General features: G+C 36.6%; 1 protein-coding gene across 3 annotated transcripts in view; it reads left to right on the top strand.

Annotated features, from left to right (window-relative positions):
- ADAMTS19 (ADAM metallopeptidase with thrombospondin type 1 motif 19) overlaps positions 1-26,131 on the top strand; it is a 478,977-nt gene extending 452,846 nt beyond the window's left edge. For 2 of the 3 annotated variants that reach the window (XM_034655959.1, XM_034655958.1), the window contains exons 23-26: positions 1,947-2,151; positions 4,876-5,028; positions 22,775-22,952; positions 24,764-26,131. In XM_034655959.1, coding sequence (XP_034511850.1) covers positions 1,947-2,151; positions 4,876-5,028; positions 22,775-22,952; positions 24,764-24,915 — 688 coding nt within the window. In that variant the 3' untranslated portion in view covers positions 24,916-26,131. The remainder of the gene's footprint in view (positions 1-1,946; positions 2,152-4,875; positions 5,029-22,774; positions 22,953-24,763) is intronic. The other variant, XM_034655957.1, reaches the window with a different exon arrangement.
- The last annotated feature ends 443 nt before the right edge of the window (positions 26,132-26,574 follow it).

Genomic DNA, 26,574 nt, shown 5'->3' on the forward strand with positions numbered 1-26,574 from the left:
TAGGGGACTCCCAACCAAAATGGTAGATCTGCAGCATACTTAATAGACCAGCAGACAAGCACTTTGTTAAAGGCAATACTGGAATGCAAATGTTATCAGGATTTTTTTTTTCTTTTTCAGAAATAGAAGCATAGAATCATTTAGAATTAAACCATTGTACAGATGAGAAAACTAGATTGCATGAGATGTGACTTTCCAAACTTTGGATCATTGCCAGGAGCACTTGGGCTTAAGTAAATTTGGAAGAATTGATGCCATTTCTGTAAAACATAGACACAAATTCTGATTTGAGAAATGTTTTATGACAACTATTGTATGCAGGGTGTTATGAATGCAAAAAAGAATAAGACATTGATCTCTGCCTTTAAAGAGTTTATATACTAATCAGGAAAAGAAGTATAGGGAGGGTGTGAACCCGTCCTCTTCCCTAGGGAATATCTAACAAATGCTGTGTGAGTGCCACAAGCCAGGTGGCAGAGGGCAAAGGAGAACACAATCGTTGTGGGTTGGATGGAGAAACCCTTTTAGGAAGAAGGGATTTGGAGCTGGCTGTCAAGGGTCCAGGCAGTGGATGCTCCATAAAGAGGGACCGTGGAGGAAAACAGAAAGTGTTTGAGGAACAAGCTGAGCATATGGTTTCTTTTCCAAACAAATGAGAGTTGAAGCTAGAGAAATGAGTGAGTATAAATTACTTATAAATATACGGTAATATATATAGTATACACTATATACTGAGTCCCTATTGTATGTCAGACAGTATAATAATAAACACTTTTACAAATGACAAAACGGAAACTTAACAGCTGTGAGTGTTGTTTCAAGAATGTGCACGATTAGTAAGGAACCCAGAATTAAGCTCTGGGCTTCTGACTGCCCTGCACTGGGCCAAAATGGGATTGTGCAGGTAGTTCGGGGTGGATTTAGATCCCCCCTGCAGGGTTGACCTAATGGGAAATGCAAAGAGGATTTTACTCAAAAGAATCATACAAATTTCATGAATCACATATCTGGCACAGACCTTGGTTCTTCCTGAAATACATTTTGGGAGGTGTTTAAATTAGTAGTCCTCAGGCTATAGCACAACTCTTAGAAATGGAAGTTCCATAGATATGTATCACTACCCAACATAGATATGATTGAGAAAAGAATGTCCATCTAGGTGTAAAAATGCCTATGTATTGGCAGAATCACTGAATCAGTGAAATCCAAGAAAAAGATTTGGAGTTCCTTTGGACCTCTAGACTGAGGTCGCTCCATGTTTAGCCCTCTGAGCCTGCACCTGCAGTGTCTGTGATTACATGGCAAGTACCTGGAAGCCAGCCTAAAGCACACACGTAGCTTTGTCCGCACGATATGGCCCAGACACAGAAATCTTATTGCAGGCCATCGGCCTGATGCACTAACGACTGCTTCCCCCAGTAAGAGCTATTCCCAGTGACAGGGCTCTGTTACCTTGCTCATATCTGCGTTTCTTTCATGGTGAGGTCATCCACAGCCTCATTCCAATTTCTGACTCTATAACCTTGTGACCCTTGGTAAGTTGCAAAATCTCCCCTTGCCTTGGTTTCCCTTTCTGTAAAGGGCCGTGAGAGTTGTAGCCCCTAACACGTGGAGATATTGTGAAGATTTAAAACACAAAGAACAGGAGTAACTCACATATGTCAGCAATTGTGTACTTGCCAGGTATCTCAGTGTGGCCAATGTGATAAGCAGTAACAGGCAAAGCGTGTACCACAGCACAGATGCAATCTCAGTCGTTGAGATTCCAAAACAGATTAGAAACACGGAGAACTCAAAATAATAGAAAGCACAGATATTTTAGACAAAACTGTATTTAAGAAAAAGGTAAAAGTCAGTGTGCAACAATTCTTAACTCCAGATGTGACAAAATACACAATGGGTCGATATCTTTCAACTGGGTTCAGTGGTTCTTCCTTTACTTTTAGATGGATGATGACAGAATGGACCCCTTGTTCGCGAACTTGCGGAAAAGGGATGCAGAGCAGACAAGTGGCTTGTACCCAACAGCTGAGCAACGGGACTCTGATCAGAGCACGGGAGAGGGACTGCGCTGGGCCCAGGCCTGCCTCTGCCCAGCGCTGCGAGGGCCAGGACTGCATGACCGTGTGGGAGGCAGGAGTGTGGTCTGAGGTGCGTGTGGGCCCCCGGGCCTCACCATGTCCTTGCTCTCCTCTGACTCTCAGCTTGTGTGAGGTCATGGGCTGTTGCATTCAGAATCTCTGCACACAGCAGTGTCAATACCATCTACTGATTTTTCTGATAATAAAAGGGATATACAGGGGCACCTGGGTGGTTCCATGGGTTAAGCCTCTGCCTTCGGCTCAGGTCATGATCCTGGGTCCTGGGATGGAGTCCTGCATTGGGCTCCCTGCTCAGCAGGGAGTCTGCTTCTCAGTCTCACTCTCTCTCTGTGCTCTCCCTCCCTATCGCAAATAAATAAATAAAATCTTTTAGTAAATAAATAAATAAAGGAATATACTCATTATATATAATTTTGCAAACAGGAAGTACAACAGTTATTTATGCTTCATTCAGTCAATATTGTAACATAATCAAGAACGTATTATACGTTCATTTTAGTATGCTGTTTTTTCATTTATATACTGATAGTATGCTCTATAGTGGGCAGAAATGTTAATACGCATTTGATTCACCGTCTATTCCTGAACATTTAAAAGGGAAAGAAGAGAGGACATTACCATTTAACCCTCATCTCCTGTAAGCAAGGCCTCTGTTTTTATTTCTTATTTAGTATATTGTTTGTATTTAGTCACCCATCCAAGAAGGTTAATAGTTTCACCATTTTACAATAGAGCTCAGGGAAATTCAACAGTTTACCCAAAATCCTATGTAAGTGGGAGATCAGGGGTTTGAATCCGGCGCTGTCGTGCTCCCTGCGCCACACGCGCATTAGCATGCAGTGTGCCGCGTACGGGTGTGTTCCACGCCAACTGTGTCTTTTCTGTTATCGTGATATGTATCAGTGCATCATCATCAATACCAGTCATTACTTAGATTTTCTAGCTGCTCTTAGCATTTTAGATGAGCATGTGGCCGCATGCACATATACACACAAACACTCACACACCCATACGTGTGCAAACAGATGCACACCCAGAACACAATCTTTCATATGCTTAATCTCAAAATATTAGCGAATAAAACTGACAAGTGGAAAATGCTAGGTTACCATGAGTAGCCAATCTTTTGAAAATGAGGATAAAGTAGCTTAGATAATAAGGTTTCAGAATATTCTTCAATTAACCCAACCCCTCTCCGCCTCAAAATACATTAGCAAGTGGCATGACTTTCTGTTGGCTTCCTTTTCTGGGCTATACTTTGCTGTTTTAACAGATTCTTCTATATTGGCAAAGTATACTTTTTTTTTAAATTTTATTATTATATTATGTTAGTCACCATACAGTACATCCCCGGATTCCGATGCAAAGTTCGAAGCAAAGTATACTTTTGACGATGAATGTGGTATCTAATTTTATATCAGAATCAATCAGTTGGATCTTGAGAGAAGATTCACATGAGCGAAGGAACATACCCCACCTCCAGCCAAACCAGAACATTTTTGCAAACATTTTAGGAGGAAAATAGGTCAGAAATATTCTATACAGACTTTTTGGCAACAGCTGGGAGCAATAATATGTCTCAATGCTGTCTACCAATTAAAAAAATCTCTTTCTTGTTTTTATTTAATTTAAAAATATGATTTTATGGATCACGGTTAGTTCCAAGTGCAAAAAAAAAAGAATCTGCATATTAAAATGCCAAGTTACACATGTAGTCCACTTTAAAGCTCAACGTATTCAAACATAAGCCAATAAGAAAATCAGTCATTTGTGCAAAAGTTACCATATTTAAAAAATCACTACTTCCACGCTCAGGTTTTTAGGAACACAAACTGTTGGAGTCCACATGGTTATTAGTATACTACGTCGTTGTTAAATGTATACCTGCATCTCTTGCTTTGGACCTTTTTCAGACGCAATTATTCATTGAATGTTCAAGTTTTCCCATACCTTTCATCCCTCCCCTTCTCGCTCTTCTCTCTCTTCTCCCACCCAATGCCATTTTGGTCCCTGTGTCCAGATAGCCAGTGATGTGTACCTTTGTAAGACTGAGAAGTTTTTACACATGTCCTGTAATAAGGAGCATAAATGAAAATGAGATGCTAAGTTGCACATAGAAAAAACTGGTGGAATATACATATGTGCTTTGTTATGTCACCAACTTAAATCAGGCCTCAATTATTTATGAAATGAACTAAACTATTTTTGAACTGAATAATATTTGCAATGCATATAGCCATTTAGAAAGATAATTTCTAGGGGTATATAATTTGCAATGAAATATTTTCTTTTTGCTAAAATTTTCTCTGTTTTTGCTTTAAGAGAAGCCTGTGAGAAATGACACTCTAAAAAAATACTCATTTTCCACAAACATTTCTTAGGGCTAAAACAGACTAAACCCTAGCAAATATAAATTTTTGAATTTTCTTACTTAACTATACATAAATATGTGATGTCAATCAAGTTTAGTATTTTACACTTTGATCACTGTGTATTATTTGTCTTTCATCAACAATCCTATGTTATATTGCTCTGTGTAATAATGGTCGTGTGTTCCTGAAACTCATTTACCTCCAACACTGTGCCCTAAGCTTCTTCTGGCTCCTGGTACTGGGGTGTAGCCAGATGTTTTCCTTCTCTTTATTCTTTAACCTGGTCTTTATGTGAGTGATAGGCTTATGAGAGATGATTAGAAATATTACTCAACGTAATTTAACCATTGGTCTATATCTTTAATCACTGACCTCATCCAGACTCTGGTGTTATCTTTTAGTGTTCAGTCAAGTGTGGCAAAGGTGTACGTCATCGGACCGTGAGGTGTACTAACCCTAGAAAGAAATGCGTCCTCTCCACCAGACCCAGGGAGGCTGAAGACTGTGAGGATTACTCGAAATGTTATGTGTGGCGAATGGGCGACTGGTCTAAGGTGAGACTTATTCTGTACATTCTCAGTATTAGGGGATCTGTATAGAGGTATGGATCATGAGAGATCGAGTGTTATATTCCCAGGTTCACATCCTATCTGTCTGTGATCATGAGCTCTATAAAATCATTTTAAAGATCAAGTAAGATAAAATGTGTAAAGCACTGAAGACTGACACAAAGGAAGTTCTCAAAAAGCACTATCTAGTGTTTTGTTGAGTTTTTATTGATATCGTTCTTTGTCAGAATATTTTTGCTTAAAATTTATCTAATGAACAGAATACTATCAGATAAGTATATTGAAAATATAACTAAGGAAGGTAGTGACAGCATCAAGTAGAGGCAATTTCTATATTAATATGTAAAAGGCATTCTGTTTCCCACCAATTTTGGGGTCGTGTATAGAAGAAATGGAAAGGAGCAGCATTCTTGAAGTCTTTTGGTCAAATCAAGTAGACACAATTCATATGGCAGGTGAACGGTAAGTTTAGTTTCGTGAAAATAGTAATATTTAAATTTATGAATGGGTAGAGCCTCATATATGAGTGAGCCATAGAAAACAACTCACCTAGCCACTCTGCGTGAAGTATTACTAAATCCTATGTTTTAAGATAAACTTCTGATCGTTTCTGGGTGAAAACAGCTCTCAAATACTAGTCTTCGAAAATGTAAGCTTAATCAAATAATCTCCTGTGCTTTGCCACTTTCAGCTGTGATTTTATATACTTATTATCATGGAATCATAGAATTCTAAGGCTCTGAAGAGACAGAATAAATCCTCTCTTCTTTCCCTTTATTTTATATGTGGAAAAACAACGGGTAGCTGCTGGGGCATGATAGGGAGTGTGGTGGCTTTTCATAAAGAATCCTAAGGGACATTCTGGAAGAAATCTTCTCAATGTGTAATACACTATGGTTAGCCAGTTTGTGTAATGTTGCCCCAAAGAAATTCTTGACACTAAAAATCTATTTTCTTGTGATTACTGAACGCTTTCCTCTCCAAAAATGTTTGCGTATTAGCATCACGTGTTCTCATAACCTATATTATTCTTTCAAAGACCTACAACATTTAAAGTTTACATTGGGACTCTTTAAAGGATGCATTTATAAACAATGTAAATCAATCCCTCGCTAGAGAATTAGGAAATATTCAGCCCAATCCATGCAACTTTGAACTGGTGAACCATGGAAGGGAACTTTACACTTTAGAGGAAACAACTTTTAGGGGAAAGAGAATTCCAAATTAACCACAAACAGTTTATTTTATGTTCACGGTTCATATTTTCCTAATTCTAAGAGAGGAAAATACAGCGGGATGATAGGGGCAAGACCGTGGCTTGGAAGTCCAGACAAGAGGGGCATAGTTTGGACTCCCTCATTCTACAGATGGACCAATTGGTCAAGCTGTTGAATACCTTTGTATCTTTGTTTCCCTATGAGTGAACTAAGGAAAATAGATAACACCATTGTTTTCAAGCTATGTGTATATTAACTCTTTCTTCAGCACTGAAGGTATAAAATAGGACAAGGAATGAAAATCCTAGTTGGAGGGGTGTGGGGAAGATCACCCATTGCTCTCTTCATTGTAGCCACTCCACATTTGTTTATTTTGGCTAGTGAAATCTGAGGTGTTTTCCTTAAGTGTAACAATTATTTTTCTAAGAAAAAGTTTAAAAATCACTAGAATAGATGAGCTCTACTTTTCCTGGCTTTATAGGGGTATTCGAAGTGAGGGGTGCCAAGATGGCTCAGTCGGTTGGGCATCTGACTCTTGCTTTCAGCTCAGGTCATGATCTCAGGATGGTGAAGTCTTTAAAAAAAAAGGAAGTATTTCAAGCGTTGTGTTTCCCTCCAGTTAACTATAAAAAAGAAAAATTGTCATTGCAAAAAAACAGCAGATCCAGGTTTTTTTTATAATTTATGACACAGAACTGTAAGCTCCTTCAATGCTACACGTGGAAATATGGCCAGCAAATCCTATTCACGTGATACATACTATTGCTATTGATTAAGAAATGTGCCTATTATGTGGCCTCTGGTTAAATCTTAAGCAAAATCAAAATTAACTGGTGAGATCATAAAAAAACATAACTTTTTGTTTTCCATGCTAAGCCTGAAAAAATATTCTTTTCAATTTACCAGAGTAACATGTGTGTCCCTTTTTAGGTATACTTAGATTGAATTACTTTCAGTTGGTTTTGTTGAGTTATCGTATTGCTACCCAGCTTGAACATAGATAGCCTTTGTGGGTAAGGAAAAGAGTAGATAGATTCATCTTTGTTCTATGACTTTTTACCTTTGTCTGTTGGCCTGTTTGTTTTTGTTTGCTTATTTAGAAGGTTCGGTCTGTTGCATTTTTTCTTTATATGGATATACATATGCTCTTTTCCTTAAACCTGTTTCCTTGTTCTTTTTTATGACTGAGGTCTCAGCGTAACAGATTTAAACAGCATGCACAAATTAAAACAAGGGGCTCCATGTGAACTTTATTGATTTCACCCCTTCTTTTTCACTCCCAACATACCACTTTCATGTTAAAATAAAAACCATCCCAAAATAATTACAGAGAAAAGGAATAATGTTGTGATTATTAAGTTTCAGTGATTAAAGTGTTCATGGACAGAGGGAGCTCATAGATTTCTTATTCTTATCAGCTGTGTCCCTGGAACAGAAATAGCAACAAGATGTGTGCAATTGTGGGTGGATTTTTGTGCTCCTCCGAGTTCAATTAATCTGTCAGTTTCACTCAAATTCTACTAGTATTTTTTTAAAGGATTGATAAACCGAAGTAGACTTAAAATTAAGTCTTGGATTGGCTTTAATCAGGGATATTCAATGAGATATCCATAAAAATCCAGCTATGAAACCGTGTTCCTCCCTCCCTAATGTAGGTGAACCCCTAGAGAATCAGTTAAAAGACAAAAATATCCTCAGCTTCTCCCACTGTCTGAAAGTCGTTAAGCACTGTTGAGCCAAGGGTCTTTTGGCTAAATGGAGGCTTCCTAAGAAAAAGGTTTGTTTATGCCTCAGACTGTGTTCACTGCATTTGTATCAGCCTATGTGATTTCTATCATTTATGTTTTGGTAGTTTCGTGTAAACAGTGGGGAAATTGCTCTCAGCTTGAGAGAGAAAAATAGAAATCCAAGAATATTCAAAAGAGAAAAATCGGTCATAAAAACGTTACCTCTGATTTCTAAGTAGATATAATACAGCCTTTGTTGAACAGGGCTTACATGTATTTCATTGAGACTAGAAAATTGGCAAAAATAGGATACAAACAGTGTGGCTGCTTTGCTCTGGCTTGCATTAACCATTCACACAATTATATGCCACATTCTGACTATATCTCAGATATAGACCCCAAGGCCTTGGGGTCTTTCTCAGGAGAACAGAACGTGACCTGTATGTTTCTGGGCAGTAAAAATCCGTATTCATTGCTTTAAGCTGTCCTTAGAATACTGACGTGAAAAATAACATAGTCCCTTATGTTTAATGAAGTGCCGTCTTTTCTGCCAGAATTTGACCTTTCTACCTTTATTTGAATGTCTGCAGCTTCTTGTTCTCATTATTGGAGGCCTATAGAGGAGCAAATAAAAAAGTATTGTTTTATCTACCTATTACACAAAATTTGGTCCTTCCTGAAGTTTTATAGCATTAACTTTTCTGTGCAGTATTAACAAGAGAACTCCTTTAAGTGAATTTTAATAAGACATAAAACACCTTGGAATTGTACGTAATTATTCCTGGTTTATTCTTAGATTCAATTCATACTCTATAATTTGAACTTAATTTAGTCCTTCAGAATTCTGGAAAATGAATAGTTTTGGCCACATCTGAATTTATGACATGATAAATAGATTTTTGGATAAGAGATGAGGAGTCTTTTGTGATGATATAATTCAAAATAATGCTGGAAGCACAATAAATCATTTTGGATGATTTAATTGTACAAATAATATGGTCTATCTTTTGTTTAGAAGTGGTAAATATAAATCTTGTAGTATAATGAGTCACTTTTAACTTATCCTGTAAAAGGAAACCACAATTATATCCAGTATATTCAGTTGAAGAGGAATCTAAAAACTATGAAATTATGAATAATCACAGAGGACCTTTCTTTCCACTGGAGGAAAACTCAGTGAATCATTGAAGGAAACTTAAAGAAAGAAGTCCTGACCCATGCAATCAAGAATGTCCTCTTCTAAATGACTAGATAACACCATGTTTTTAATTATCCATCTACAGAGCCTAGTGTTTTTGCATTAAATCAAAAGAGACAGAAAGAACCAGAGCCAGAATTTCCAAAGGAGGGATTTCTTGTTGCCCCATGGCCAGGCTAGGATTTAGGACTGTGGAATTCTGCATATCTGGACTGACCCAGTGCTAGCATGCACACGCCCCAATTAAAATCCACTTGTTAGAGGTCATAGAATCCAAATGTATATCTTGCTGGTTTTTAATACAACTAAACTAAGTGGGTTGTTACAGAGTAATAGAGGAAAGCTTAATCCCTTGTTAGAGGATTTCTCACTCAAATTTAAAGAAATAATTAGCTTCAAATAACCAAATTAAATACCCTAATAGAATGTAAAAATAGAAAATGTTAAGTATCAGCTAAAGCCAGAGAATCAAAGGAATCAATAAAATGACAACTGCTATAATGGAGAAACATGTTGTTAAATAGATACATTAGTAAGACTGATATTTACCAAAGGTCCAAGTGTCATCATTTATATAAGACTAAATTTATATTAATTTTTGAATTCTTAAGCCTTGTATTCCCCACATTAAGTTCCATGGAAAACTCATTCCTTGGGATATGGTCTCCAGGTCTGAGAAATAATGTAGTTGAACAAAGATAAGCAAATACTGTTTGCTATAGGACTTTCAGATCCTTTGACATTTCTCTCTACTTGGTAAATCTCAAAGAGAGACTCTAGTGTTTCTCTTTTCTTTTTTCTTTTACCAAAGAACACTTTTGCAGAGCATATAGCTACTTTGTTATTTAGTGTAATACACTTCAGGAAGGCTTACATTAGATTTCCAATTTGAAAGACTAGTTTTGTAAGTGCTTTTTTTGAAACAGCGGAATATTTGTAGATTGAAGCCAAACTGAAATTATCTATAATCTAAAAAACTATCCTTGGTGGATTAGCAATTCTATATAGCGTAATTTTCTAATTATTTCTACAAGTCATTGGGAAAGGAAACTGGCTATCATTTTTTATTATTAGACTCTTAAGACAGGAAAATTTGAGCAGCAACCTCATAAACAAATATGAATCTAGCACACTGAAATCTATCATTGTTGGATAGTCAATGAATTAAAGAAGTCAGAGGTTGTAGGTTTGGTTTTAAACATTTGGGCATGATGTCCTACAGAAGACATATTTTACATCATAGGAATATTTACTTTGACATACATTTGCCTCTGAGTAAGCTGTTCATAGTAAAGAAATTACTCAGTGATAAATAGGATACTTTTCATCAGGAAAGACTTTCTACTATGTTGTTCACATGCATCCACTGAGCATTTACACAATTTGCTATTCACCATTCTATCTGGAGAAGATAGCTGTCTTCTAAACCAGGCACAAAATCTCCAAACTATTGGCTATCAAATTGTTTTGCCTCTGACTCTTTATACTGCAAGAGAATGGGACATTTTTTGCATTGTTACAATTTTTTGTTTTAAAGTCTCATAAGAATCTGATCTCTTGCCCCAGGTACATTAAAAAAAAAAAAAAAAGCTACTTTCCAAAATGTTTGAGTTACTCAAAGTTGTCAAAGCCTTTGGTTGATATGATTGAACACAGCAGAAATACATTAGCTTAAAAAGAATGATGTACACATACTATCTGTGTATATCATCTATCTAGAGAAAATTTTTAATTTAGAGAGCTTGAAGTAATGTCTCTGTCTATGCATATGTGTATGTATATGTAATGTACATATTATATATGCATACACGTATAATTATAGGTGTAAATATAAGAACACGTATTTAACATCCTTTGGATTAGAAAACGCAAGAGGATTTTTTTAATCCACAAGGCTTAATTAAATAAATCCTTGGAAAATTGCTAGGCTTATGAAATAATACTATCAATACTCTTTTGCTGCATACCAGGGTTTCTGTAATTTCACTTTATAAATCATACCTGAAAGCATTTCAGTAAATAAATATGACTTAATTAAAAAATTACCCTTGATGTTCTTTATAGGGTATAGAACATGGAACATGCCAAAATTCATTCTGGGGACATTGAGTGTCAGTGGGGGGGGGGGATTTTTTCCACATAAAAAATATAAAGAAATTTGATAAGAGGGTTATAAAATTCAGTAGTCTTTGCATTGAGTGTTTTTTGCTTAGATGTAGGGAAGTATATGTTTACAAAATACCAGAGGATATGCAGAGACAGATGTAACCAGATCAGCAGGACTACCAGAGAAAGACATATTTAAAATGCAAGAAACGTACACAAATGATTAGGCAGTTAGAAAGGCATCATTTAGGGTCTTTGGATGCAGAATGTAACAAAAGGGAAAATTATTTTAACAGGTCCCTGGTTTTGCTTAAGGTTGTCTGGGACATCCGTAGAGCCCGTGAGCACAACCAGCGTCAGTCTTGTATGCCAGAGAGCGGTTCCACAGGGTCCCCAGCCTCCTTCCTACATCTGTAAAATGTGCCAAAGCAACTGTAGGTCTTTCTGAATATCACAGTGCTCTAACTGTGCAAGTAAAAGTAGTAATCCAGTGTCAGTGATGCAGTGGTCCGAATGGTTGCCTAGTCCAAAGAAGAGTATTTTGAGCTACTTAAAATGAAGGATCTACTTCAGAGACAAAACACAAATTGATTGGATTAGAAAAATATAAACCTGTAACTTTATATACTATATACAGAATATGTACAAGTCCATATAGGATAATAAAACTGGGAAACATGTTTAGATATAAACACACACACACACACACACATACACACACACACATACACACACGACTTCAGGGCTCAGAAAGGCAACAAGCGATTGCCATGGGGCAACCAGAAAGCTCCATCTACGGGGAGCAAACTCTACTTATTTCTACCCAGGTACCTTCATATATCTGTTTCCCCATACTACTAAGATTGGATGTAATCACAATTTTTTTTAAAGATTTTATTTATTTATTTGACACGGAGAGAGAGACAGCCAGTGAGAGAGGGAACACAAGCAGGGGGAGTGGGAGAGGAAGAAGCAGCCTCCCAGTGGAGGAGCCTGATGTGGGGCTCGATCCCAGAACGCCAGGATTACGCCCTGAGCCAAAGGCAGACGCTTAACGACTGCGCCCCCCAGGCGCCCCATAATCACAATTANGAGCCTGATGTGGGGCTCGATCCCAGAACGCCAGGATTACGCCCTGAGCCAAAGGCAGACGCTTAACGACTGCGCCCCCCAGGCGCCCCATAATCACAATTATTTAACGAATTTGATAGGTGAGAAAAATGGTATCTCATTTTGAAATGCACACGTTCTTTGACTCAACAACTCCATTGCCAAAGATTTTCCTTATAGACAGACATTCTTACCTAATCTGCTAACCGTATTTATGAAGATGCTCATTGCAGCCTTCTTTGGCACAACAAAAATTTGGAAATGACCCATATGTCCATTAATTAGTTATATAAATCATTATACCATATTCAAACAGAGAAATACTGTAGTTTTTATAAAAATATATTTATAAATAAATACATAATGATGGGAAAGTTTCTCAAAGACCTACTATTAAGTGAACAAATATTATGCAGAAGAGTTGTATAGTATGAACTAAAGTTGTTTACATATATTATTTTTATACATATTAAAAATTTGGGGTTTCCTGAGTGGCTCAGTGAGTTAAGCATCCGACTCAGGTGATCTCATCAGGGTCCTGGGATCAAGCCCCACGTTGGGCTCTATGCTTGGTGCAGAGTATGTTTATCGCTCTCCGTCCCCCTCTGCTCCTTCCCCAGCTTGCATGCTCCTGCTCTCTCTCAAATAAATAAATGAAATCTTTTTAAAAATTTTTCTGCACAGATATACAAAGAGTAGTTTATCTTAAATACATTGGAGAAAAGGGCCTTCTGTGCTTAGAATTCTACCATATCCATATGTTACTTTTAATTTTGTAAACAAGTTAACATTTTCTGTCTGAAATTGAAGGAAACTCATACTTTCCTAATATTTAAATATTTTCAGGCTACCAGATCAAAAATGACTAATGTCATGGATATAGAAAGATGCTAAGAGACTATTACAGAATTTCTAGGGAGGGGAGAAGATTTGGGTCTGTAAGAGGTACGATAGCTCAGTGTATGGAGTCCCACAGGCTTGAGTTTGAATTCCGCATCTTCTGTTCAGATGAGTTAATGAATCCAAATGAAATAATTCACGGAAAGTTCTTAGCATAGTGTCAGATACATAGTAACCAGATAAATCCTGATTGTTCGTAGTGTTAAGTAGAGATGAGGAGAAATTGTTTTGAGGTTAAAATGAACAGAACTGGGGTTGGTTATTTGTGAGGGAGATGAGGAAGAGGAAGGTATTAAGGTATTAAGAAGGACTCCCAGGTTGGCTTTCTGGTCTGAACAATTTGTACAGATGCTTCTGTGATAGGAAATAGGAAAGCCTAAGAGAAGAGTCCAATTGGAGGGGAAAAATTTCCACTTCCCTTTTGAACTGTGTTTCATTTGCCTGTAAAAGACTTAAATACTGGCATCGAGTAGATCAGAGAAGAGAAATGGGTTGGAAATATAAATTTTGGAATCATCCACATTTAGATGGTGTTTAAATTTTTCAAGTCTAAATATGCCCAAGGAGGGAGTGTAGCTAGAAAACGGAGTGTAGCTGGAGGGAGTTGAGTGAGGGGTGGGCTGTGTCTTTCTTTATTCTCAGCCCGAACTTCAGTTGCCCTCGGACTCTGCCATCAGCGTGCCAAGGGTTCCTCAAATTGTGTATATTTAAAACAAAATTCCCCATTTTATTTCCTCAAACCATACCCCACTCCCAATTTCCTTTTTCTTGAAAAATGTCAATATCATCCTCCCAGCTCCCCGGGCTGGAAACTATCCTTGGCTCTTCTTCTTCATACAAGTAGGGCTTTGCTTCAGTTGTTTTTTGCTTCCAATATAATAATGCAGTCTTTTTTATTTTATTTTTCCCCAGGATTAGAGTAACAGTTTCTAATGTGCTTCCTTACCAGCATACTCCTATTTCAGACCCATCCACTCACAGGGATGACTTCATCACTCCATCCTATAGCCTAAGTACTTCCGGAGAATTGTCTTTGGCTAGAATGTCAACCAGCAGATGCTCATGCTGTCATTCAAAGCTTTCCATGTTCTGGTCCTAACTTACATATTGAGAATGCCTCATTATTCTCATTAATTGGGTATCTCCTCTAAGCTGAAGCCTGAGCAGTTTGTATTTGTACATTCTCTGTGTCTTTGCTCATATCTCTCCGCCTAGAATGTGCTTTCTCCAGCACTTGAGTCCTTCAAGGACCATCTGAAGTGTCTGGTTTTTCAAAGACTTCCACAATAAATGACAGAATTTCTTTGCACTTAATGATTGTTACTTTTTCTCAATTAATTATTTACTGCCTTATATTGCTGCTTTCTGATTAAGAATATCACGGGGCGCCTGGATGGCTCAGTTGATTACATGCCCAACTCTTAATTTCGACTCAGATCATGATTTTAGGGTCCTGGGATTGAGCCCCACATTGGGCTCCACGCTCAGCACAGAGTCTGCTTAAAATTCTCTCCCCCTCTGTCTCTCCCCATGCTTGCTCTCTCTCTCTTTCAAATAAATAATCTTTTTTAAAAATTAAGAATATTTTAACCACTCTAACACTTCTCACAAATCTCTCTGAGTGACCAGAACATTGCATTACATTTAGTGATGTTTATTGAATAAATGATCACTAAAGTTTTTCATCAAGTATGCAAAAAATGTAGGATACATCTACACATTGCATTTCTTTTCTTCTGATCCATTTTATCTTCTGACTCTAATTCTGTAAGAACTACAATGTTGCATATATTTTACTACAAAAGAATTACTAGCCAGCTTATTTTTCTTTGGGAAAATTAATCAGTATACTTTTATGTAAATATATGACTCCCTTGACCTTTTTCAGTATGATAAGTCAAACTACTTAAAAATGTGATTTTTTTTTTTAAAGGTAAATCTATCCTTGTTTGAATAACATGTTGCTTAAGCCAAAAAAAAAAAGTGCTTAACATTGAGCTTGGAGGTAGCTGGTGGACTTCTGCATTCTCTTGAATCCATTTGGCTGAAATAGGTGCCATCAGGTTAGATGGCAGTTACCTAACCTGGAAAGAAAGCAGTGGATGGAAGCAAAGCACACTTAAGAATCTTCTCTGTGACCTGGCATGTCCTTGGTTTATTTCAGGTTGGCATAACTTAAAGGTAACTACGTAGTGCTGTCTGTGCTATTTTAAACCAAGACTTTATTAAAACGAACAAAACAAAACATACACACTTCTCTCACATGGCCACAGAGGGATCTGATCCATTTTGGACACAGAATTGTTGGACTAGACCTGGAAAGTATTTTATTTGAAAAGGAAATTCAATCACCATCATTCCAAACAGTTCTCTCTGGTGGGAAGATGTTTCACCGGAATGATAGAGATAAAATAGAAATGTCTTGATAGTCTTTTTTCACCTCTCGAACAACGTGTGATTCATAGGCTGAGGACTGGCAGAATTGCAAATGTGTTCAAGACTTGGTGTTTATTAATTGCTTCTTAATGCAAAACATCTTTTTTTTCCCTTCCATTATTGTGGTGATCAATGTGTACTTTGATATAAAAAATGATTTGGGGGGTTAATTTGACAGCCCTTTCATAACATATTGCCTTCTCGGCTAATCACTCATAAGCATTCTGCTTGATTTTGCCACACACATTTCCTTGATTGGCTATAACGATATGCAGACATTTTCATTAAAGAGAATAGTTTGAACTGTAGAATCAAATGATGTATTAATTAAACACATATGCAAAAAAATCCTCAAATGTCTGACCTCTAGGAATAGATTCAAGTCCAAATACCCATGTGTTAAATAAGGCAGATGAACGACTTTAAAAAGACGCTGAAACACTGACCAAAACAAACAGCAAATCTTAAAAAACAAACCTAACTTTTGCTCCTTAGTATGCTTGTTTCACACTCACTTTATTAAAAAGTTGAAAGATGGAACTGCCAAGCATATGCATAAATGAATAGGAATGCTGTGCTAATAATTTCCAGTAGAAGTCATCATTTACTTCCCTTACGAGGTCCACTCTCCACTGCGAATGCTTCTTCACTCTTGTTAAACCACTCTGGAATAATCCACTTATTCCCAAAGACAGATTATGCAAGTCAATGCTTTTAACCTTGTTATAGATTGGCACTGATCATTAGAGATTATATCAGGATCTGTAAGATTGTCTATTATATTGGTTTCAAAAATTTTTTTGAACTCTGTGTGCCAGTGACAATTTTCTCTTAATTTAGGAATTCCTATTTCTTACAGAGGCCAGCTGGAAATGAGTAAAGCATTACAGAGCCTTCCTTAGCTGTTGGCCTAGAGAATACACATTCTCTCCAAAATATATATCTTTGGCACAGTCAAGAAGGAAGGAATCTCGGGTAATCTCCATGCTGGCCAAGTGTGAGAATTATTATTTTTAACCCCTAAATGTTCTGAAATTTGTTCGTTTGCCTAAGGAACTCCAAAGCAAACCGGTGTTAGTGATGTTTGTTAGCCTACAAAACCGCAAATAAATACCTTACAGTAGTATTTTTACTGTTTGGTTTTCCACCTCTTTGGTGTGATGTCTCAGAGGACATTTGACAGCACTTACAGCTTGAAGAGTTTTATAGTATAACATGCATAAATTAATAGTTCTATAAACTCACTGGCAAACTAGTTGATTACTTAACTGGAGTCTACAAATTTATTTATACCACACTGTCCCCGTTTGTTGCCAAATCCAAGTTACCTAAATATCCAGGGTAGCAAATAACAGTGTTTTTGTGACTATTCTGACACCCTGAAAGGAGAGGTAAGAAACTACCATTTAACCGATAATTTTAAAGTTTGGCACTTTACTACAGAATCCCCATACCTAAAACTAGATGTGGAAGTGGTTTTTAGCTCCATGTTCAGAATCACGTATGCAGAGTAGATCTATTTGATCTCAGAACCTATCAAGCACGGAAGCACTAGAAGAATCAGAGATCAGTGCAAAGAATGAGAGTCTCCTCTCTACATAGGTGAGTAGTTAAGAGATATTTGTGGATATGCCATTTCTAAAGGGTTCTTAAGTGAAAATACATTTTCTAGAAGTATAGGCCAGTTCTTGGGCAAGAAGAAAACAATGTTCTTTGATGAATTTATTTATTTATGTACTTATTTATTTAAAGATTTTTATTTATTTATTTATTTTACAGATAGAGTGAGAGAGCACAAGCAGGGGGAGCAGTAGAGGAAGAGGGAGAAGCAGGCTCCCCGCTGGGCAGGGAACCTGATGTGGGGCTTGAGCCCAGGACCCTGGGATCATGACCCTGAGGCAGAGGCAGATATTTAACCATCTGAGCCACCCAGGCGCCCCTCTTTGATGAATTTAACAGAGACACAACACTTGGTAGATTTTACCATGAGCCATTATGGAAACTCCTACATGATTCATGAATTTTCCAATTGACAGAAGGATAATTCTGTTACTTTGCAAACGTAGATTCAAGTAGTGTGATGGACAAGGACCTATGAACCTTGAGAACCTCTGAAAATCATTCTCCTCTGTCATTTTGACACTTTATAAATTTTTATATGGCTATTTCTTGCTGCCTATGTAGCTCTTTTTCTTTGAATTAAGCATGTTTTACTTGTGTAAGTGTATTACGGAGCACGTTTGCTGTCATTCACTACTATTTAGCAAATCTATGTCACTCGGCATAATGGTATTCATAGAAACTTTGGGAAACAATACATGTAGATTATTTTTAAAAGATGCAGATTCTTGATAAACATATTTAAAACTATCACAAAAAGAGTATTTCTATATAAAGTAATGAAAATTTAGCAGCAGAGTAAGCTCATATCTTCCATGTAGTATTTGATGCATCAAAAACTTATTTATACCATTGCAGTAATTAAGACCTAATTATCTTCGATCTTTCAAGATTAGACTTGAAAACAAATAATATTATAAGGCATCAATAAATTGTCTCAAGATACACAGCCTTTTCTTTAACACCTTCTCTAAGGTGTTTACTACATGTTTTTCAAAGTAATAACCAAGACCTGAGCAACACTGTCTAATAATGCCGTAAGTAATATTATGTCAGGAGTGAAATGTGCATGGTCAGTTTCTCCCTGCAGTTCACATGATGGGCAATGCCTCAACACCCATCCATCTTTTGTGATGAAAGGAAGGATTTCACACCTTGGCCTGCCCATGAGATGGACTTCATAGCCATTCAGAGTTCATTTCTTTCTATGATAATGCTGCATAGTTAAGAGTTTGTTAAGAAATTTTTTAGTGTGTTTGTTTTTCCTACGTTTTTTCTTGTTCTCTTCATTTTGCATTTAGGCCAATTCATAAGTTTGTGAAACCAAGCTGGCAAATCCTGTCCACTGCAGGGCTATCATCTAACTCAGTACGTATAACTTTCCAAGACTTAAATCTGTATCTAACATCAGGTCGTCCTTGGCCATTTTTAGAAAAATATATGAGCCAAGGAAACATCCACTATACACTTCCCCCAACTTGTACATCTCTTGCTTTTCCAGATATTTCTCTTCCAGTTAGTTCAAATGAAATTTTCGTAGGTAGAATAAAGTCTTTCAGCTCTTATTACCTGGCATAAGAATGACAGAAAGAAAACAAAATTTCAGGTAAGAGAAATGGTTATAAGGTTCTGTAAATGTGTATCTCGTTTTAAAAGAGGATAAAGCCTCTTGATTTGCCAAGATTTGTATTCATGTTCTCATTTACTAAATGATTTCCCTAATTATTTTAATGGTCCAATCTGTGAATTATTGAGAAAGTTTCCCTAGTCATGTGTAGTGTTTGATATGTAAGGTAGAGTGTAGACTTAAATTAATCCAGTGTTAGTAGTTGCCGTTAATGTCCCAGGGCCAGGAAAGATTTATTCCATTAAAAGAGAAATCTATGGTGATATTATCTGAAGATATGGCTCCTGTGTTCCCAAGTGCAGAGAAGGTCATAATTTTCTCAGGTAGACCGAAATGAGGAATATCACTAAGTCAGTAAAACAAATTTCACTTCCAGAGACTTTGGGCTCATTTTTTGGTGGGAAAGAGGGATTAGCAACACCAGTTCTCCTTGTACCTTGTTATCTTGGTCAAAATTAACTCCAAAATCATGTAAGCAATTTTCTAAACTGTTTAAGTTTGTTCTAAAGCTTACGGTTTCCTTTTTACTCTGGTAAATCTGGGTCATTAAGATTGCGTTTCCTGTTCAGAATTAAAGGCTTCTAGTTGATGGAATTGATTCATGAGGTGCTTTGTTTCAGAGGTCCTTCCGGGCAAGATTAACTGTTGAATTTTTGTCAGACAATACAAGTCTCTCTATTTAAAATACTCTAGTCAGGGAACATTCCTTGTTAAAGAAATATCAATGGCAAGTTATCAGCTACACCTTGTGTTTCTTTACCAGTTGCTGGCAAATTAATGTTGACATTTTAGCATTTTGGCCTTTAGTGGAAGTCTAGAGTGCTGCCTTGTTTCAAATGCATTTTAAATTTACTTGGTACTTCTGTGAAGAGCAAGATTTAAAATGTATTAGATAAAAAGACTGAGGGAGGGAAGGAAGGAAGGTAGGAAAAAGGGGGAAAGGGAAGGAGAGACAAAGAAAAAGCCCTTGAAATTAATCTGAGATTTATAGAAACACGGTGGAAAGACCATCATATTTGGAATCAAAAGACTTGCATTTGATGTTTATCTCTCCTTTTTGTGGAACAAGTCTTTGTCACCCCCTCCATGATTCCTTCTGTGATCATCCCATTTGAATTACAAAGCCCCCCACCCCAGACTTTCCCATGCTCTCCTCCCCAGCTTTAATTTTTCATAGCGCCTGTCCATATCTGATGTACAATGAAATTTAAATCTTTATTTTCCTGCTCCCTCCTATTAGAATGTAAACTCCTTGGGGGCCTGTGTTTTTGTCTATTTTATGTACTGTCATATCCCAATATCCAGAACAGTGTTTGGCACATTGTGGACTTTCAGTAAATATTGAACGAATGAATAAAAGAAATAATCTCTATGAACCTCACCCTTTTCATTTTTAAAGTTATGAAGATTATGACAAAGTTTAACCAAGACATTCTGTGTAAAAGCATATTAGATAATGCTTGAAATACAATAGCTATTTCCTGTGTGTATTCATTTGTGTTTCTCTTCTAATACATAGCTCTACCAGTAAAATGTCTGTAGGTGAGGTGACTCTATGTCCCAGATTACCCATCACTGTCCAATGTATGCCTGTGGTATAGGAATAATTATTTCAACCACTTTTTTCACAAGTGCCTGATTTGGGTGAGAAATGATATGCTCACCCTATCCCAAGACAATTCATGCATGTGAATTGCCTTTAAGGCAAAAAAGTTTTTCTCCTTCCTTATAACCTGGGTTATAGCAAAATGAAGCAAAAAAGCCCTTCTAATTCATTAATGTTTAAGTTAATAGTAAGATACAAGGCTTAGAGGTCCATTTGGCAGGAGAGGGGCAAGAAAGGATTTCTGACTATTCGCATAAACAGGAGTATTAGCAATGTTGTGCTATCGAGTAAGCTTAAGCGTCTGATCTCTGAATTTAGTATATGTGAGTTCAAATTCCAATTCCACTACTTCTTAACGGTAAAGTTTTGGGCTATTTGTTTCACTTATTTGAGCCTCTACCTTATCTGTATAAAAGGGATAAAACTAGCACTCGTGGGCTTCATGTGAGATAGCGAAATAATTATGACCTAACACAGAGCCTGACGTATCATAAATACTAAGTAAGTGCTGACTAGTGTTAGTAAGTGGTATCAGTTTCCTTTGATCCTCAAGCGGCAAACTGTCGTTCTCTAGGGCACCTCGTTATTTAAAACACTAAACAATTGGGAAAAATTAAAAATAAATAAATTAAAAAATATATTAAACACTTGGCTAAAAGTGGATGAAATTGCCAACTTCTGCAGTGTTTCATAATCTGACCAGCTGTTTCATGTCTTAGTGTTTTGTTAATAAAGTTTACTGATGAAAGTACCAACTCCAGCATATTAACAGTTGTTGCTGTCTTTATTTTCTGCATGGGATCCTGAACATAGTGGGTGATCAATAAATACTTGAGAATTCAATAAATGATTGGATATTCTGAGACATTTAATCAAACTATAATCTTGACAGAACCTGTGTCATATCATTGTTGGCTGGCACACTGAATAATTAGATGATGCAGTCATAGAGTCTTTCCCGTTATAAAGCTTCACTACGTAAAAAATGCCAGATTACAGTAACTTTTAATAATCAGCGATTGAGAATTTTTACTTTGGTAGTAATTTAGACCCGAAACTATAGTTATAATCTGCAATGCCTTGCTTAACAAAAAGGAAAAATCAGTCCCAGATAAATTAGTTGCAAGAGACAATATTAGAGCCCAGTCTCCTCATTTCAAGGCCATAATTATTTTTTTTTCTTTTAACCTCTGTCTGTCTTTTTTCTTTCTTTAAGATTTTATTTACTTATTTGTCAGAGAAAGAGAGCGAGCACACAAGCAGGGAGAGGCAGAGGCAGAGGGAGAAGTAAGCTCCCTGCTGATCAAGGAGCTCGATGCAGGACTCGATCCCAGGACTCTGGGATCATGACCTGAGCCAAAGGCAGACACTTAACCAACTGAACCACCTAGGTGTCTCTGTCTGTCTTTAATCATAGTGACAAGATTTGAGGAACTATCCAATTGTTTAGTATCTTCAATAATAAATTTAGAGCTAGTTAGAAGATACTTTGCAATTGTTTCATTCCAAATATCTGTTCATTTTTCACCTATATGCAATACATTTTTTACCAAAATGTATTTTATAAAGAAGATTATTACTAGTAAGAGCCTGATTTTTTTATTAACAAAGTATGCTAATGAAAATTAGATCCTAAGGCTATTAGACTATTTTTTATTTTTATATTTTTTATTAAAAAATGTTTTAGACTATTTAATTTTGTGATAAAACTTATGCTGTTAGTTTCAAAGGCAGAAAAGATTCTGTTTTAGTTAAATGAATTATAGAACTTCCATTATTTCCTGAATACTATTTTCATTTCCAGGTTATTCCCAGATTGTTACAAAACTTAACTTGCGTAAGGAATGCAACTAACATCTTTTTCTCTTAAGAGCTTTCAAATTTTATGAAAGGCTCTATTTAGCCATTATCTGCTAAAATTATGTATTTTTAGTCATCATGTGTCTATAGTGACTTTATTTCATTACTGATTTACATAGTTTCTTAGGTTATAAATGGTCAGCCAGAGGTTCTGAACAGCAGCGTGCCCAAGTTATGTGTATCAACATTTCTGACCCATGTTTTGCATCAACTCTGGATGTTGTGACTCACGTTAAATTCTAAGGGAGGGATGGGAAAGATGGCTCACAATCCTAGAAAAAGGAAAGAGCAACAAGGAATTTTACCACCCTTGTATCTCTGCAGTGCTCAATCACCTGTGGCAAAGGCATGCAGTCCCGCGTTATCCAGTGCATGCATAAGATCACAGGAAGACATGGAAATGAATGTTTTTCTTCCGAAAAACCTGCAGCATACAGGCCATGCCACCTTCAACCCTGCAATGAGAAGATTAACGTAAATACCATAACATCACCCAGGCTGGGTAAGCGGACCAAAAAAGGGATGGTTTTGAGAAACATGGAAATGCTCATGGCTTCTTCTGTTTTGTATATTAACGTAAAGCTTAGTTCTTAATCTACACCAGTTAGTTTGGTTCTGACTAAACCCGTTAGTTGAGTACAAATGGTCAGGAGGTAAAAAAATTCCTAGAGACTAAACACTTCGGATTCCTGAAGCTATCTACTCAGAGCCCTGGAAATACGGGTGCCATACGTCACAAGGTCATCTTATTGAGGGTCCCAGGATGTAACCATATTTTGGGTTCTGACCAATTTCATGGCAGGACTGTCGATGAAGGTAATGTCTCTGGAAAGGTGAGGTTGTGGTATATATCTTAGATCTCTCCATTGTTAATAGCCTTTCTTTTGATCCTGGGTATAAATTATCCTTTGGAGAGACATAGAGTAAAAATGGCTTTCAAGAAGAATGCGTGCCTGGATCTAAACCACCAAAAAAGAGGTAACAGCTTTTGAATCCTTAAGGACATAATATTAAATACAAATAAATGCTAGTAACATATTGTTCCTTTTGTTATAAATGGTTCCATATATACTCTCAAATTGTGTTATTCCATCTAATCTATCATCAAGAAGTAGATTGTGTATTTTAAGTAAATAGAGCCTGCACTGGCCTAAAAAAATGTCATAAATGAATTAGCTTTTATTTCTTTGGCAATTAGTGGCTTTTAACAGCACTGCTACCTGACTGTCATTGGGTTAGTTTATGTTTAACACCTTTACTTTTAATCTGTGTGTGTACTCTACGGGGTAACAGTTTAATCACACAGAACAATATTGCCAAAATGAAAGGAGTTTAATTGTCTTAGATATTTTTTAAGCATAGGATTCAATCAAATGGAAAAGTCTGGTTCTTCACAGAAATACAAAAATTCTCTTTTTCAAGCCAAATAATTAACATTTCTAGGAAATAATCAGTTCAAGAAGAATTAAGAATAGTTAAGACAAAAAGTTAAGCAATCCTAGAACAGATGCCCTAAATCCCTGTATTCAAAACAACATAATCCCTTTCTCTAGCAATTAGTTGGAAGTCCTTCTTGAAGTATCACGTGGCAGAAAATAATGGATTAAAAGAAAATTTTAATTAAAATTGCATTTTCTCTATTTATTATTTCTTGAAGGTATATGCCCAAACACACAAGCACAGTGGAAAACCTGAGGTTTTAAAAAGTAAAATAATGAGTCGTCTTAGAATGGTGGCAAAAGAAAGATTCCACATACTTTATTACTGTAAATTTCGGTCACTTTTGATGATCAGCTTTGATTTTAAAAATGCGTGAAATCAAGATCTCCAGGTAGCCCGCCTAGAGATGTCTGCTCTCTAAGAAATAAGGAATGTGAAGTAAGCACAAACATACTTGTTTTGCTCGTTCATCCATAACCACACTTATTCATTTGTACCCCATAAAAGTGGATGGAGTGAACGTAGTCATTTTTCCTTTTTAATCTTCTCAGCTGAAAATCCAAAGAAGCTTAAATGAAAGCCATAAAATGGAACCTTAAAAGCCATTTGTATTACAACTCACTGAATTTGGGAAAACCTAGCTTTAATGAGTCTGAAAGAGCTCCTAAGTAAGACTATTATTCATTCATTTTCTTCCTTATTATAGGATGTGTGTGTGTGCGTGCGTGTTTATCTCTTTTAAGTTCCAGAATGCAGTATAAATGAGCCCAAGTAAATGTTCAAAATCCTCCCACTTCAGTGATGGCTATTTGTTTCTACTCCTGAAACCTAGGATACCTACATGTATTGAGTTCCCTAATCTCTGCTTCACAGCCGCGCTGACTTTCAAGTGCCTGGGAGATCAGTGGCCTGTGTACTGCCGGGTGATACGTGAGAAGAACCTATGTCAGGACATGCGATGGTACCAGCGTTGCTGTGAGACGTGCAGGGACTTCTATGCCCAAAAGCTGCAGCAGAAGAGCTGACCTCAAGCAGGCTGGCTGGCTCACAGCTCTTTGCAATTACATTATTTATAAACACACACACTAGCATGTTTTTCAGACCAAATATTATCAGATTACATATAATTTAATCAAATTAATTTATTTTTGTGCCTGCCAAACATCCATATGGTGTTTGTTTTGGATATACAAACATTTCGATTTATACTATATGGCTTCATAAATAATTTTATGTGAATAAGTTGGATCCAGTTTCCAGAAACAAAATAAAAAGGGAAAGAAAAAAAACAAACAAACGAGATCATTAGGCTGTAAAAAAAAGGTTTTTTTTAAGATAGGGCTGTCTCTAAGGTGCTATTCTCTCCCTACCAATACCATTGAGTTATCCAGGATGTATACTAACTTAGTGTGATAGTTTAGTTATATATGGAGAGAAATCATTTTTGGTCTTTGGTGTCCTGATGCAGAATTAGCCCATTTTCTGTAATCTACAGGAAATGTGTAAACGTGACAAACCTCATAGTGTTGAACAGGTTTTTAGAGAATGTATTATGAATTTGGTTCAGATTTAGAGATATCCATAGGAAAAATTCTACTGTAATTATAACCTTATTTTAGTAATGGAAAAGAAAAGTCAAAATAGAGACTTTGATCATGTTCATGAACATGTACTTGAACACAAGCTGTAACAATGAAACACTGTAATGATTTACACTGAATCACCATTGCACTGTTGATATAGTGTAGAGAAACCATTATAGAAATGGTAACATCCTACAAAAATATGTATTATTTTAACATGTTGTCATTAGATTTTAGCTTTTTAAAATATTTTGAACAAAGAAAGCAGTGATCCACCCATTTCCTTGTATCTTTTTAGCAGATTTATAAAAGAGTATAGTACTTAGCCTTACAAATCATAAGGAGAAAATTTACCAAATATTTTTCAGCTTTTTCCCTAGAAACAAGAAAAGAAACAAAAACACTTATAATACTGTGGTAGTTTCATTGTGTATTTTCCTTTTGAAAACGAAAAAGTTTTACAATTCTGTGAAACGTTAAAAAACCAGCTTAAATGTTTTCTTGTGAGAAAATATTGTACATGATTCACATGATTTCTTAGATTTTTTTCAATAAAATATGTGAAGCTTCCTTTGGGAGGCTGTTCTTCATAGGTCTCTCACGTCTCTACACGTCTTGGCACGATCTACTTTTGCTCGGGAGCGTCTTCTAAGGAAAGCTTGCGTAATGAGCAGCCTTGGGAGATCGAGATGGTGCAGCAAAGGGTAGACATGCTGACTTCTCATTATAAATAGGTTTCTGGCCCTAAAATGGGGATCCCTCTCCTGTGATATAAGCCACTGCGTGTGCAGATATCGCATGGCTCTCTTCGTGTCACTCTGGGGCAACTGGGGCTCGGGAAACCGGTGCAAGAACACGCTGATTCTCTGCTACTGCTCTTGCTGTGAGTAATAAAGTCCTTTGTCTCTAATCCAGGGGTCTTCTGTCTTTTGCCCTCAAAGTGTGCAGGCTCACGTGATAGATCATAAGTAGAGTAAAACCTCAGCATCTGTGCAGTTTATGATGCTTCCCTCTTTCATGTGTTTTACCTTCATTTTAATATGGGGGGCATTTGGTTTCTAGATGGCCCCTTACTTATATATATCCTTTCATTTAATTGCT

The sequence above is a fragment of the Ailuropoda melanoleuca genome, chromosome 3 (assembly GCF_002007445.2).
Source record: "Ailuropoda melanoleuca isolate Jingjing chromosome 3, ASM200744v2, whole genome shotgun sequence".
Lineage (NCBI taxonomy): Eukaryota > Metazoa > Chordata > Mammalia > Carnivora > Ursidae > Ailuropoda > Ailuropoda melanoleuca.